Here is a 13,197-nt window from a genome sequence, read left to right on the forward strand (position 1 = left end):
TTTAACAAAATGATTAAATTATCGCTCCTGTATTACCTTGGTGCCCTTCTACTAACACTAAGTGAGTATTCTAACGATATACACATATTTATATGTGTTGTTGTATATTTCTCATCAATCAAATAATGAGAGGATAATGTTCATTTCACTCTAAATAAAAAATTCAAATCTTGCTGATTTCAGGTGTCTGGGGACAAGAAAATGCAATTCGAAAGCTTTCACCATCTCTTCTAGAGTGTTATGAAAATAATTTTCTTTCACAAAGAAATAACACGCTGCCGCATACTTTGAACACGTTCGTCTCGATATTACGGAAAATCGAAAATACAGAAGGTCTTAATATGGATTTGAGGAGTTTATCTGTTGCTCTCTTACATCGGTAAGACCAGTGATTATGTTACATAATATGTTAATACTAAAACGAGATACGATTACGAATGATTTCATCAATATTTGAAATGTATAGTTTTAGACAAGATGGAATTGTATTGAAACATGGGATTCCCGAACAAGATGGGGTGACACCTTATGCGCCGTCGGATCCCCAATTTTACCGTCTTGCCCAAACCCTTAAACTTATACCAGGAGATGCGCGTCAATTTCCTAACAATAGCATCACAAACGTTGAAAGGGTACAACCAACAGATTACATTTACCTCTAGCTAGCGTATGCACTTGTTACTCGAGCTTCTCAAATATATTTCATATTTAATATTATATTATATCGTTTTACAGTGTACGTTGCACTTCATGTTATCCAGTAGTATCGAAAAATACCAAAGAGGAAACGAAGCAAAAGTTTGCAGATACGCAAGTCAGTACAGGTATCCGAGAAGCGTTTCGGATCACGATGGAGTGACAAGCAAACATACTAATGACGCGAAAACCGACAATTCTAATACCGCTGATGCAGAAACTTTATCACCCGATCAATTGTAAGTGAAATCGCTGCAGTTGCAATTGCAATAGAATAGATATATTGAATACTTACATACATACAGTCGGGGACAATATTAAATGGACACTCTTAAAAATCGCATAACTTTCTTAAAATTGGTCCGAAGGATTTGAATTTTTTTAAGATTTGACTAGTTTGCTAGAGAATGAGTGAACAAAAATTTGTTTGAACCGCAATTGGTAGGAATAATGCAAAATTAAAAAAAATGATGTTTCTTCAACTTTTTTATCTGAACCTGTAATGGTAATTTAAAAAAAGCGTTTTGTAGATTCCGCTAATTTATATGCATACTGAAAATTTCATCGAAAATTTTGAAAGTTACCGAAATCTACAAAACGCATTTTTTAAATTATCGTTACAGGATCAGATAAAAAAAGTTGAAAAAACATCATTTTTTAAATTTTGCATTATTCTCCTAACAATTTTGCAATCTGAACAAGCTTTTGTTTATTCATTCTCTAGTAAACTAGTCGATCTAACATCTTTAAAAAATTCAAGTCCTTTAGACGAGTTTTGAAAAAGTTATGCGATTTTTAAGAGTGTCCACTTAATATTGTCCCTGACTATACATACTTATGTATGTATAATGAAGTATAAATAACGTATACGTGAAATTATAGAAAAACTATGTCCAATCCGAGGGACGAAAGAACTAAAGTTACAGACGATCCAAACAAATTTTATTCAGAAAAACAAGAGAAGAATCCAAAAATGCAGCTACCACCTCTAAGCAAATGCCCTGTAGAGAATGGAGTTATACAGACCCGGTGCGTCTAATCTTTCGCTAAAAAAACTCAGAACCGAAAGTAAACCAATCGGTAAGATATTTAATGGACTGAATGAATTATTCTAATGAAACACATTTTAGATGGGGCGTTATTTCTCCTGGTCTAGTTCTTTCCGCGATAGCAGCTGCAACACAACCGCAACAAGTCATGTTGGGAAACTTACAATCTGATTTGTCAAAAAAATATAATGCAGATCTATTGTCTGTGCCCATAGACAATAAATGGTTCGCCACTTTAGCTGGTAAGATGGACCTCTCCAACTGTATTGTACATACACTACTGTGCAAAAGAAAAATATAGTATAATTATAAGATATAATGACAAACAGTATCTTTATGTAGAAATTGTATCGTACAATGATTGATTTATTGCATTTAAAGTATTAGATAATCCGCAATAACATATATTCTCAGAACTATTCAAGTAAACAGCGGAATCCTTTCTCAAAACTTACTGTGTCCTTATTTGATTTTTTACGCTTTTCTATTAAATATAGTCGGGTGCTTCTTTCTTTTGCACAGTAGTGTACGTATATATAAATATAAACGACTATTATATGTAAATACACACAATTAAATTTGTCTTTTCTATTTGTTTTGACAGGAGACTTGGCCGAGGTTGCTTTAATACAAGGTCCTACAAGGGCAAATGTTGGCGTCGGGACAACTGGTCATTGGAATTCTATTGCTCTGCCACGCTGGTATTTTTTGGATTCGAATGAAACATATGAAATGACTACAGCAGAAATAAGAGGCGATTTAGATGGTTTAATCTTGGCTAATGAAGTCAGTAAATTGTATTCGAGGATACCCAAATTGAGACTATCACAAGTATTCGACATGTACTACAGCGAGAAAGGATTCTTCGATCCATCGATCAGAGCATGTAATCGCAGAACGCTATTCACAACTGTGGCTACCAACAAAACGATGACTGAACAGGTATAGCTGTTACAGATATAGCCAAATTTTCAAAACTCTTAGAATATGTACCTTCTAACAGTGTGTTCTTGCTTTATGTTCTTGTTTCTAGACGATTAGTGCTGCTTTATTATTAAATTCTGACATAGCAGAAGCTACGGTTAATGAAGAAAAAATTCAAGAGTTTTCGGTAAAAGCGGTGAACAATTTGATAACATACGTTCGTAAGTATAGATCTTTGAATCATTGAATATCAGTTTCGATCAACTCCTGGAGAACCTTTAATCAGTTTTTTCAATTAATTTTATTATTCTTATAGCTTCGTCGATGAATATGGACCTCACGTGCGAGAAGACAGATTCCTTAAACGACTTCCTACAAGCAAAGGTTGACTTGACTATAATTTTAGATACAACCTGGGCATTTTCTGCGATACAGCCCATTCTCGCGTAAGTACCCATACGAGATACATGTTTGTTCGAATTAGAATGCACGTCATATGAAATCATGCTGAGAAGAAAATTGTTCTGTATCTTCCAGAACATTGCTAGAGGGCATAGATTTAAACCAATTTAATAGCAATTTCACGCTAATAAATGGCTACGATGGAACTGAGATTATAAACAGTACATCCAGTATTTTGGACTTCTATGCTTACAATTCATCACACTATGACAATAGTACGTATTTCACACTATATTTCATATTCGTAATCACGTAAATAACGAACGAGCCAAGCTGAACGAGTAACCGTCTTTAAATGTGGTTTCCAGTTACGCATAAATTTGATTTGGCAAAATCGATCGACAAAGTACAAGAGCGTTTAGAGAAGAAATTGGAGAACGAACGCAACCGAGGCGAAGGCGGTGCAAGATCTGACATTGTTCTAATTATTCCATATAGTTTTAGTATTACCAGTGGCGACAAAGAGTACTCTTTGGGCAGGATATCACGAATGCGCGAGCAAATACCAGGTAAGCGATGAATCATATTAGTTAAAACATTCTTATCCATGTTTATTCTTCGATTCAATGAATTGTAAAGTCAACATAGATTATAGATACTGTAAATACACGTATGCACGCACACATATACACCTCTTATTCGTGATTGATTAATTTCTATTTCTGTTTCTATTCAGACACAACCTCCCTTATTATGGCATACGGATCGAAAGATATGTGGTCCGAATTAGTTCAAAATCCTGTAACAGATCTATTCACAATCGGCACCGGTGATACGGAAGAGGATTTGTTACCGATAACCAATTTGATCTCCAGAATAAAACAAGGTGAAAGAATTAGTGCTATCGGTATTTTAGTCAATTTTGAATTTCATATTAACAAAAGGAAAATGTACTTTTTTTGCAGTTCCTAAACGGCTTATCAATACACAATGTGGTTCAAATTTCATTTCGACTGGACAATCAAATGCATACGTTGATTATGTTCCGCCAAATACTGTTAATTTGTATAGATTACATCCTAATTATTTTTTCAAACCTGGAAGTTCTGCTACAGTAAAGGTAAGATTTCCGTTCAAGCATATAATTTTAATATCCATGGTTGTTCACACAATACATAAACCATCTTTGAATCTTCCTAGATTCAAGGCTCCAACTTAGATAATCTGACTATATGCTCGGCACGAGAACCACTGTATCCCAATGCAAAGCAAAACGTAATGTCTAAAACATGCGTATCGGTGACTGGTGAAACATATAACATCACAGTTTCTTGTGCCGAAGCTACTTTCATTCATGATTGCCCACCGCTCTATTTGTCTGTAATTGCAAATTCCACGTCAACGGCGTGCACAGGTAAACACTATTATTTCATCTATTGTTGCACAAGAAAATCAAACAAGAATATAGGAAAATCCGTAAATGTTAATCTTTCTTCCCATTTTTCCTTTTTCTTTCAGATCTTCAAAAGTGCCGATTTTCAACTTCAATAAAATACACGATATCCTACGACAATCTAATGTGTGTCAGTGGTGCAAGCAAAATTGCATTTAGTTCACTTATTCTAATTGTACTCTTAGCATTCCTCAATTTATAAAAAGGACGATAATCTTTTCTAGATTTACGAATAGAATAATCATCTATCATTCATTCCTGAATATCAAGTATTCAGATAATGGTTCAAGAACATTTTATATATCGACTATGCCTCTTATTATATAATAATAATGTGTGCAACTGAGCATAAATTTATATTTCCATACTTATAATTAAAAAACACGCAACTTTCACGATTCTCTTTTATAATACAGTGATTAGGTGATAGCAAAAAATTACGGCGAATGTGGATTTTGTATATGTTTTTGTATAAATAATGTATTACCTCGTGTCAAAACGAAAATACAACATAACTGCTTTAACTTTAAATAAAAGGTTTACAGAGCGTAACTGTATGATCTATTCCGCATGCAACTTTCTTTACTTGCGCTCCAACAGTTACCTATAACAATCGTATCGTCATATTATTATGCATATACATATATTACATGTACTTTACTGTTATGCTCTTTTTCCGAATATAGCTAACTTACCTTTAATGGAAAACATTGATCTTTAATGTGCCCCAATCCTAGAGATCCAAACTTATTACAACCCCACATATACAAATCACCTATATTAGTTAAGGCTGCTAGATGACTCATACCGCAAAATATTTTAATTACCTACGAGCAAGTACGGAATTAATTTATGTGTATTTACTAGATTTGTGTCGATTCGAATATTTATTGCTTACTTTCGTATTTTTTTCATATGCGTTTTTACCAAATAAAATAGATGGAATTTGTGTGGGTTGCGAAATGTTTTTAATTTCAGGTCCAAAACCAAGAATACCATATCCCCATACGTAAACATCTCCTGCATCTATGGCACGCATACAATGTAAAAGTCCAATACCGATATTATATATGAATACATACCATTTAAAGCCATGCAAAAACAACCGCCGCTTGCTATATCGGTAATGCGACCCAATTGTTCCAATCTGTTCAATTCTGTGGCAATGTTTATTTGCTGATTATCACCGGTAGTAAATAATTGTCCATACTCGGAGTTACCCCAGCCAAACACTTTTCCTTTATCTGCAATTACGTAGCTGTTGTAACTAGTCGATCGCTCAGAGTACACTATTATTCGATGGTTTTCAACATCGCATAAATATGCAATTTATCATAGAATCAATACATGAATATTGGAGATACCGCTGAGTGCTAATACACAATCTGCTATGCAAGCAACTTTTATAATATGCTGTCCAGCCAAATCTCCCTTCACCAAAGTCGGTCTATACTCATTTTGGTAATGCGCCAAGCCGGTCTGTCCATCCGCACCCCAACCAAAAGTATATACTTCACCGGATTCTGTTAAGAGTATACTATCATATAGCGATAAGGAAAGATATTCAAATATATAACGATTACATTGATTGTGACACATTATTATATCTTGTACCTGTGGTCTTGACCAGCTGTAACAGCTTTTATTCTTTTGCCCTTGATATCAGATATATGATGAACTACTTTACTTTTATTATACTCTTCGTTCGATATTATAGGTCTACCACACTGTCCATAGGCATTATTTCCTAATGTAAACAAGCCTTCATTCGTTAGTACCAACAAGTGTGCTCTTCCAGCAGCAATATCTATAACTCTACTCGAAGATTCTTTGAGTGGCAATATAATGGGTCTTGGGTCGATTATTAAATCGTTAGGAAACTTTCTGTCCAGATTATTGAAACCTGTCAACGTGTTAGATGTTAGGTCTTTGTACATAATAGAGTGCTTTATTGATAAATATCTCAAGTGACTGGCCTGTAATTGTCCCAGAACTATCCCCATTACCGCGGAGTATACCCCATCAGGGGCCCTGAAGCTTGAGAGGCCTCGATCGCAGAGAAGTGTAACATAATATGGGTCGGGTATATCGGTGTGAAACCAGGAGACCACTACTAATCCGATAACAAAACTTCTTTATTTTTCATTATTTTTTTATGGGACTTTCACTAACATATTCGTGGCATTTTTCTAATGAAAATGATACCAAATATGATATATTTCCAATGATATTTATTTGTGTGATGAATAAACTGCGGATTTTATGCATTTATGACAAAAATGGGCAGATGTAATTTAAAACAGTAAAAACATCAAGACGATTTAAGGACATTCATATGTAATATTTAATTTATTACAATTTTTAAAAATAGGAAGAAATTTTTATATGGTCCCTGCATCTAGCAAGTGACGAAGAAAATTTTTATTTTGCATAATGATCAGTAGTCTAGTGACGAACGATGAAAATTTCATCAGAATTATATCATATTTGATATCATTTTCATTAGAAAAATGCCACGAATATGGTTTTGCATTAGTTATGTTTATACTTCTTGGCGACCAAGGCCCTTGAGCTTTACTGTCCTTTTCTATGTTCGGCAAAAGTCAAAGAATAGTATCCCTAGCTGGACCCATGTTTTGAACAATTATCAATAAAACACTGTACTGTGAAACTTACGATTAACTACTAATATTTACCGAGCTGGGAGTCCGTGTTTATTCCACTTCCATATAAAATATTTTCATCTTTGGAAGATACGGCAAAAGCGGTAAAACCATAACCACAAGTTATATTTGTCACATTGTGTTTTTCTCCAAAAAGTAATCGTTTTGGCTGTGCCACATAATAAAAACCTTTCATATCTAATGATCGTTTTAGTATTCCAAGAGCTCCGTGTGCCGCTAAACCCCAAACATATACTCTGTGAGTTCCTGGATCGCTAACAGGATACTGAAACACTATACAAATATCATGGATTAATACATTCGCTAATACGATTTCAAATGATATAATTTTGGATGTAATACCTGGAAGTTCTTTTAAAATAGACTTTTTGTTCTCCGGTTTATTCAAACGTATGCTTTCGCTGCGTTTTCGCGCAGACTTTTTGATACAGGTTTTCATCACATTCAACATATTTAAATAGTTACTATTGTTTCTTGTTTATCAATTAGAATTTATCATTAGAATTATAGAGGTGACGGTGACACTCCTGTCTCCTGTCCTGTCGGGATGTTCGATGTATACGACGTACGAATCGTACGGTACGATACCTCTGGATACCTCGAAATTGTAAATTGTAAACCTATTTATACATGCGGTCTAACGAGGTCGGCGTTCCCCAAAAAATTGAGGAAATGTTTGAAAACGTGGCAATATTAGATCTGTAATATCACAGAAAGCAGTATTTAATTTCGACTTAGTCACCGTAATTATTTTCGTTTTATTCTTCGTTTTAATTTTAGCATTCAAAGATTAAAAAATTTCCACGGGAAAGTAGGTAAATATGTAAGTATTTATTTAGTCAAATATTAGTTTTTACTTTTTACCCATTTTTACCTATGAATATGTAATTGAGCGACACTAGCGTCACTTGCGATTTTCACGTAGCGGTAAAACGCTCAAATTGTTAGCCAAAGGTTACCGACCACTGATATATATCAGTGTTACCGACGCACAGATATACCTGTATTTACTATCACCAGAGAGTGGACCTAAATTATACCCAATTATACCACAGACAAGGTATTATCTATTTATACCAGGTTTATACCTCGTGATTAGAAAGAAGCACCCGGCCATATATAATAGAAATAAGCGTAAAAAATCAAATAAGAACACAGTAAGTTCTGAAAAAGGATTCCGCTGTTTATAATTGAATAGTTCTGAGAATATATATATATGTATTATTGCAGATTATCTAATACTTTAAATGTAATAAATCAGTCATTGTACAATACATTATATTATATCTTATAATTATATACTGGGTGCTTCTTTAAAGAAGAAGAAATCTATTTTGTACAGTAGTGTAGGTACCTCGTCTATATATATACAGAGAGGATAAATATATATATGCTACCAGAGAATGCTACTATACAAACATATATATATATATATATACATATATATATATATATATATACACAGATGATACACAGAGTTATTCTATGGCGAAAATGACAAGAACTATTTTTCGCACGAATAAAAAATAATATTTGAATGCAGAAAATACGAAATACCAGGAGGACCAAGGACATACTGCACTGAATTCTGTGGCCTTCATAAGAATATTCTATGTTTTCAAAGTTTTCTCACGAACATAAAGGTTTTATCTCATGTGAGACACAATCGTCGCGCGATAGCGGCGATCAAAGGCGGTCTGTACGAATAATGGGCGAAAGATAAGATACATCTGTAATTATAATAAGAAGTGGAAGTATAAAATATACGGTATACAGAAAATGAAATTGTCTGAACTGAAAGGCACTTTAAATATATAGCTTTCGAAATACTTTTCAGTTAATGGTAAATGTATATCAATGTATATTGTAAATGATTGCTCTTCAACGAGGAAGAAAACTGTGTTGGGTGCTGGGTACAGAGGGTAAATTTGTTTGCTGGCTTGCAAACAAATTCGGTTCGCCTATTGAATCGTAATAAAATATATCCTTTACGCCTTACAAGTTATTCGTATTTGAACAAAGATACGGTGTACGGTATACGGTGTATGTATCTACATCTATTTATCTACATTCTACATACTCGAATAAAAGGGGTCAGTAGAGAGTAGAGACAGAGAGATAGTTTGTGGTTATTTGTTACGGCGCGCCTACCATCCGGACGATGGAAATAGATTTTCATTCGTGAAGTCACACGCCGAGATGTTCTAGATATATAATTCGTGGCAACTCCGTGAGGGAATTGGCAGCCATTTTTAAACTGCTTGCTTAGTATAATAAAGTAGAGAAAGGGATTATGAATGAGAAAAAAACAACTCACAAAAGGGAAATACGCGGAGTAAGAATGGATTAGAAGGTAGCATGATCTTGACGCGCATCAAATGAGGCAAACGAGGATTCTGAAATCCGTGTGTACGTGTTGACTGACGAGTGATTCGTTTCGAGTGGACGGTACTCGAGCGAATGCACTTCTTCCCCGTGAAATTGATGGAAATGGTGAACTGTCAACACCTCTGCAAAATGAGAATATGAATTTGATTCGAATCACCGTGACGAGCAAGGATCGGCTGGTTTGAAGGAGAATCGTGTCGATCGCGTGACGGGTGAACAGTTCGATGCCGAAAGGCCCCGGCTAAGAGCGATGTCGATGTTAACATGCAAGAGAACAACGAATACAAAGATCGTGGCTCTCGAATGCTAAGTTCCTATAATAATGGCAGATAATGTACACAGAAAATCGCATAAGCTGTCGGATGGTAGTAGTAGAAAGACGTCGAACACAGTGCACCGTACCACCACCGAGACGATTCGGTTAGGAGAGCCAGAGAAACTGTACCAGCCGGTTAGTTTGACCAGCTCCAGCAACGTGACGGCCAGTAATCAGTGTCGGAAAAAGACATCGTCCTTCCAAATAACAAGCGTTACCGTCGGTTGTCGTATGAGCAACGATGCTGGCGAAGATTCGAACGATGATCTGGACGAATCCCATACAGAGGACAATTCCGTGGAACACTCGCGTATCACCGATATCGACATCGAAACGCCTAGTTACTCCGAAGATACCTTTTCCAAAGAGGATGTATTCTTCAATACAAGTAACGCTGCTCTCAGCACAGCTCCGGTGATTCCTACCAGTTCTCAATATGGTCTGGCGATCGTACCATCGGAGGGGAGCAATGTTATTAATTCGGTAAACGACAGCAATATTAATACTCTGGATATTACGTCTGTTACCGACAATAATATTATCAACTTACTGTCAAGTAACGCTAAACAAGATGCCGACCTGCGCGAAGTACATTCGCACGGTAGAAACGAGCGGTTCAAAGTGGTTAAAATTGAAAGCACCGAACCTTTCAAAAGAGGCAGATGGACTTGTATGGATTATTTAGACCACACGTCAGTCAATCAACCAACCGCGATCAGTACTCCTAAAGTGTCAGATCCGAACGAGGTATGCATATCTTACGGGGTTACGGATAGTGGAATCGTGATACCAGATTCTTCCAAGCAATCCGTCATATCTGAGGAGAAAGGTATAGGCATAGATTCTAATGGACAAGTATCCACCCATCAGGATGTGCATGCATCGATCGGCGTACCAAATAATCCTGCAACTGTTACGAACGCTAATTACGCAGTAAGCAATTCTATTCCTCCAAATGCTCAGCATAATCCGACGCAAGTTCAAACTCAGCAAAAGGTTCAAGCCCCGACGCAAATTCCCCCATATTTCCAATCTACCACTCAGCAGTTGACCTCTCAGTCGCAACAACAGCAACAGCAACAACAACAGCAACAACAAGGAGGGCAGGGATCAACATTACCATCTAATCTGCAACCTGCCCATCCGAATAATTTGACTCAACCTCAAAGTATGCCCCAAGGGTCTATTCCTATCATAACACAGACTGGTAATAACAATGTGACAGCTCAGCAAAATATAGCTCATTCTAAAGAAGATACATATGTGACAGTGAGTACGCAGAATCAGTCGATGCCAGTCCAAACAGTTTGTCAGCCATCTGTTCAACAACCACCAGTTCCAACGTCTCAGGCTCCAAACATTCTGGTTACCCAACAGCAGCAGCAACAGCACGCGCCTCCTCCTCAGCAACAACAGCAGCAGCAACAACAACAGCCTCCTCAACCACTGCAAACACAAATTTCTGAATCGTTGACTGCCATACAGGGAATGCAGAGCATCCAGAATATTCATAAAGTTCCTCAAACTGGTGCACAGCAAACTTCTTCGACTATACACGCTCCCGGAGCACCGGTACAATCGCAAGTGATACCTCCAACTCAAATGCAACCCCAAACGTCTGGTAGCAATGCTCAAGTGCAAATGGCGCAAGTGTCGGCTAGTTGCCAAAACGTTGTAGGTGGTTTGCAACAAGGAAGCATGACGTTTCATCAGTCAGACCCGGAGCAGGACTCCATCGCAGGCATAGTAACTGCATCTACAACTCAGTCGGCTGATACCGCGCTTCTAGAATCTTTAACCGAAGTTACGCAAGGCAGTGATGAACATCATACCCTCGAAGATAACGAAAGGTACGCGTTTGGGTAATTTCAATCAAATTATCCGCGTTGTATAAGTATAACTATAACTTGTAATGCTATTTTTACTACAGCATGTCGGGGACTAGTGCTGTAGCAATTGATAACAAGATTGAGCAAGCCATGGTAAGCGATCTATGTCAGAAACAATTACTCAATGAAGATAACGAACTGTAATGTCGGTTTAACGAGCGATTACACCTTTTTCTAGGATCTTGTTAAGAGTCATTTAATGTTTGCTGTACGAGAAGAAGTCGAAGTACTCAAGGAAAAAATAGCAGAACTTATGGATCGCATCAATCAATTGGAAGCTGAAAATTCAATTCTAAAAGCTCACGCAACTCCAGAAACGTTAGCTCAATTGAGCCAATCCAATGCAAAATTACCCCAAAACAGTTCAGGAAACGGTCAATAGGTAACCATTGTACATAAGTTTCTATTAATACTTTGTCAAGTACATAATGGATAATATAATTATTGTATATAACTTTACGATTTTTAGAAATTTATAAACAATGAGATTTATTATATTATACATATTAGCATTAGCAACTTTTTTTAAAGTAAATTAAAGATAATAGATTATTTTTTACTATTTCAGTTTACTGTTTAGAAAATATAAATAATAATTTAAATCTGTAAATTCAATTTTCTTTCAAAATGATAATCATTTTGGAAATATGTATTGTTACGATCTTAGACAGAAACAAGGACATATATGAGTATGAGTGCATGCCAAGACTAAGCAGCATAAGTAACGGAGTTGATATTGTTTCATGATAGATTCAAGATTTTGAACATGTTAAAAAAGAAAGTATATAACAATACGAAATAGGCAGCTAGACATTCCTAGATGATTTTTTCCTATTACCTCCGCATTTGGCCGATTTCATTCACAGATCTTCAGTCACAACAATTGGCTACTTAACCGAGAACTGGAAATTCAAAAAACATTTGCATCCTTTAGATTACATGTGATTTTACGTTGATATTTTACTGTCATTTTCATTCATAAAAGCAGTTGTTTACATGAATCTATGTAATTTTCATTATTATTATTATTATTACCATCGTCATCGTCATCATAATCTTCATCGTCATCGTCATCGTAATCGTAATCGTCATTATCATCGTCATCGTCATTATTATCGTTATGATGATTATTATTATTACTACTACTACTATTATTATTATTATCATCATCATTATTATTAAAGACCAAGCCTCGTGTTTCGTAAGCTGTACTCGAGTTGTAAGTTGTAAACTGATTTTTAAAGTGATGCATATTATAATCGATAACATGCTGATAATCGGAAAAACAGTTAAATACATACTATTTCTGGTGTGCATCGAAAAAAAATCTACATTTTCCTGTCAACATCTTATGTCACATCTTAAACATGCCTAATAAAAGAAATTTTTAATTGTA

General features: G+C 35.7%; 3 protein-coding genes across 3 annotated transcripts; 2 read left to right on the forward strand and 1 right to left on the reverse strand.

Annotated features, from left to right (window-relative positions):
* The first annotated feature begins 9 nt into the window (after window positions 1-9).
* On the forward strand, window positions 10-4,765 carry LOC143214566 (uncharacterized). Its single transcript, XM_076435780.1, has 15 exons — window positions 10-61; window positions 184-379; window positions 467-632; window positions 736-935; window positions 1,579-1,725; window positions 1,827-1,987; window positions 2,350-2,687; window positions 2,779-2,890; window positions 2,986-3,115; window positions 3,207-3,346; window positions 3,440-3,640; window positions 3,808-3,978; window positions 4,037-4,191; window positions 4,272-4,485; window positions 4,749-4,765. Exons 1-15 carry the CDS (start codon window positions 10-12, stop codon window positions 4,763-4,765), a joined length of 2,400 nt encoding a protein of 799 aa, XP_076291895.1.
* Window positions 4,766-4,914: 149 nt separating this feature from the next.
* Window positions 4,915-8,101, reverse strand: LOC143214157 (RCC1-like G exchanging factor-like protein). The gene is made up of 8 exons (XM_076434857.1): window positions 7,551-8,101; window positions 7,221-7,481; window positions 6,139-6,427; window positions 5,889-6,061; window positions 5,607-5,768; window positions 5,423-5,550; window positions 5,220-5,351; window positions 4,915-5,128 (listed from the first exon to the last, which is right to left on the reverse strand). The coding sequence occupies exons 1-8, from the start codon at window positions 7,657-7,659 to the stop codon at window positions 5,051-5,053; spliced, it is 1,332 nt and encodes a 443-aa protein (XP_076290972.1). The 5' UTR covers window positions 7,660-8,101; the 3' UTR covers window positions 4,915-5,050.
* A 1,120-nt stretch (window positions 8,102-9,221) lies between these two features.
* On the forward strand, window positions 9,222-12,411 carry LOC143214152 (uncharacterized). Its single transcript, XM_076434844.1, has 3 exons — window positions 9,222-11,762; window positions 11,843-11,894; window positions 11,980-12,411. The coding sequence occupies exons 1-3, from the start codon at window positions 9,919-9,921 to the stop codon at window positions 12,181-12,183; spliced, it is 2,100 nt and encodes a 699-aa protein (XP_076290959.1). The 5' UTR covers window positions 9,222-9,918; the 3' UTR covers window positions 12,184-12,411.
* The last annotated feature ends 786 nt before the right edge of the window (window positions 12,412-13,197 follow it).

The sequence above is a fragment of the Lasioglossum baleicum genome, chromosome 12 (genome assembly GCF_051020765.1).
Source record: "Lasioglossum baleicum chromosome 12, iyLasBale1, whole genome shotgun sequence".
NCBI classification, from domain to species: domain Eukaryota; kingdom Metazoa; phylum Arthropoda; class Insecta; order Hymenoptera; family Halictidae; genus Lasioglossum; species Lasioglossum baleicum.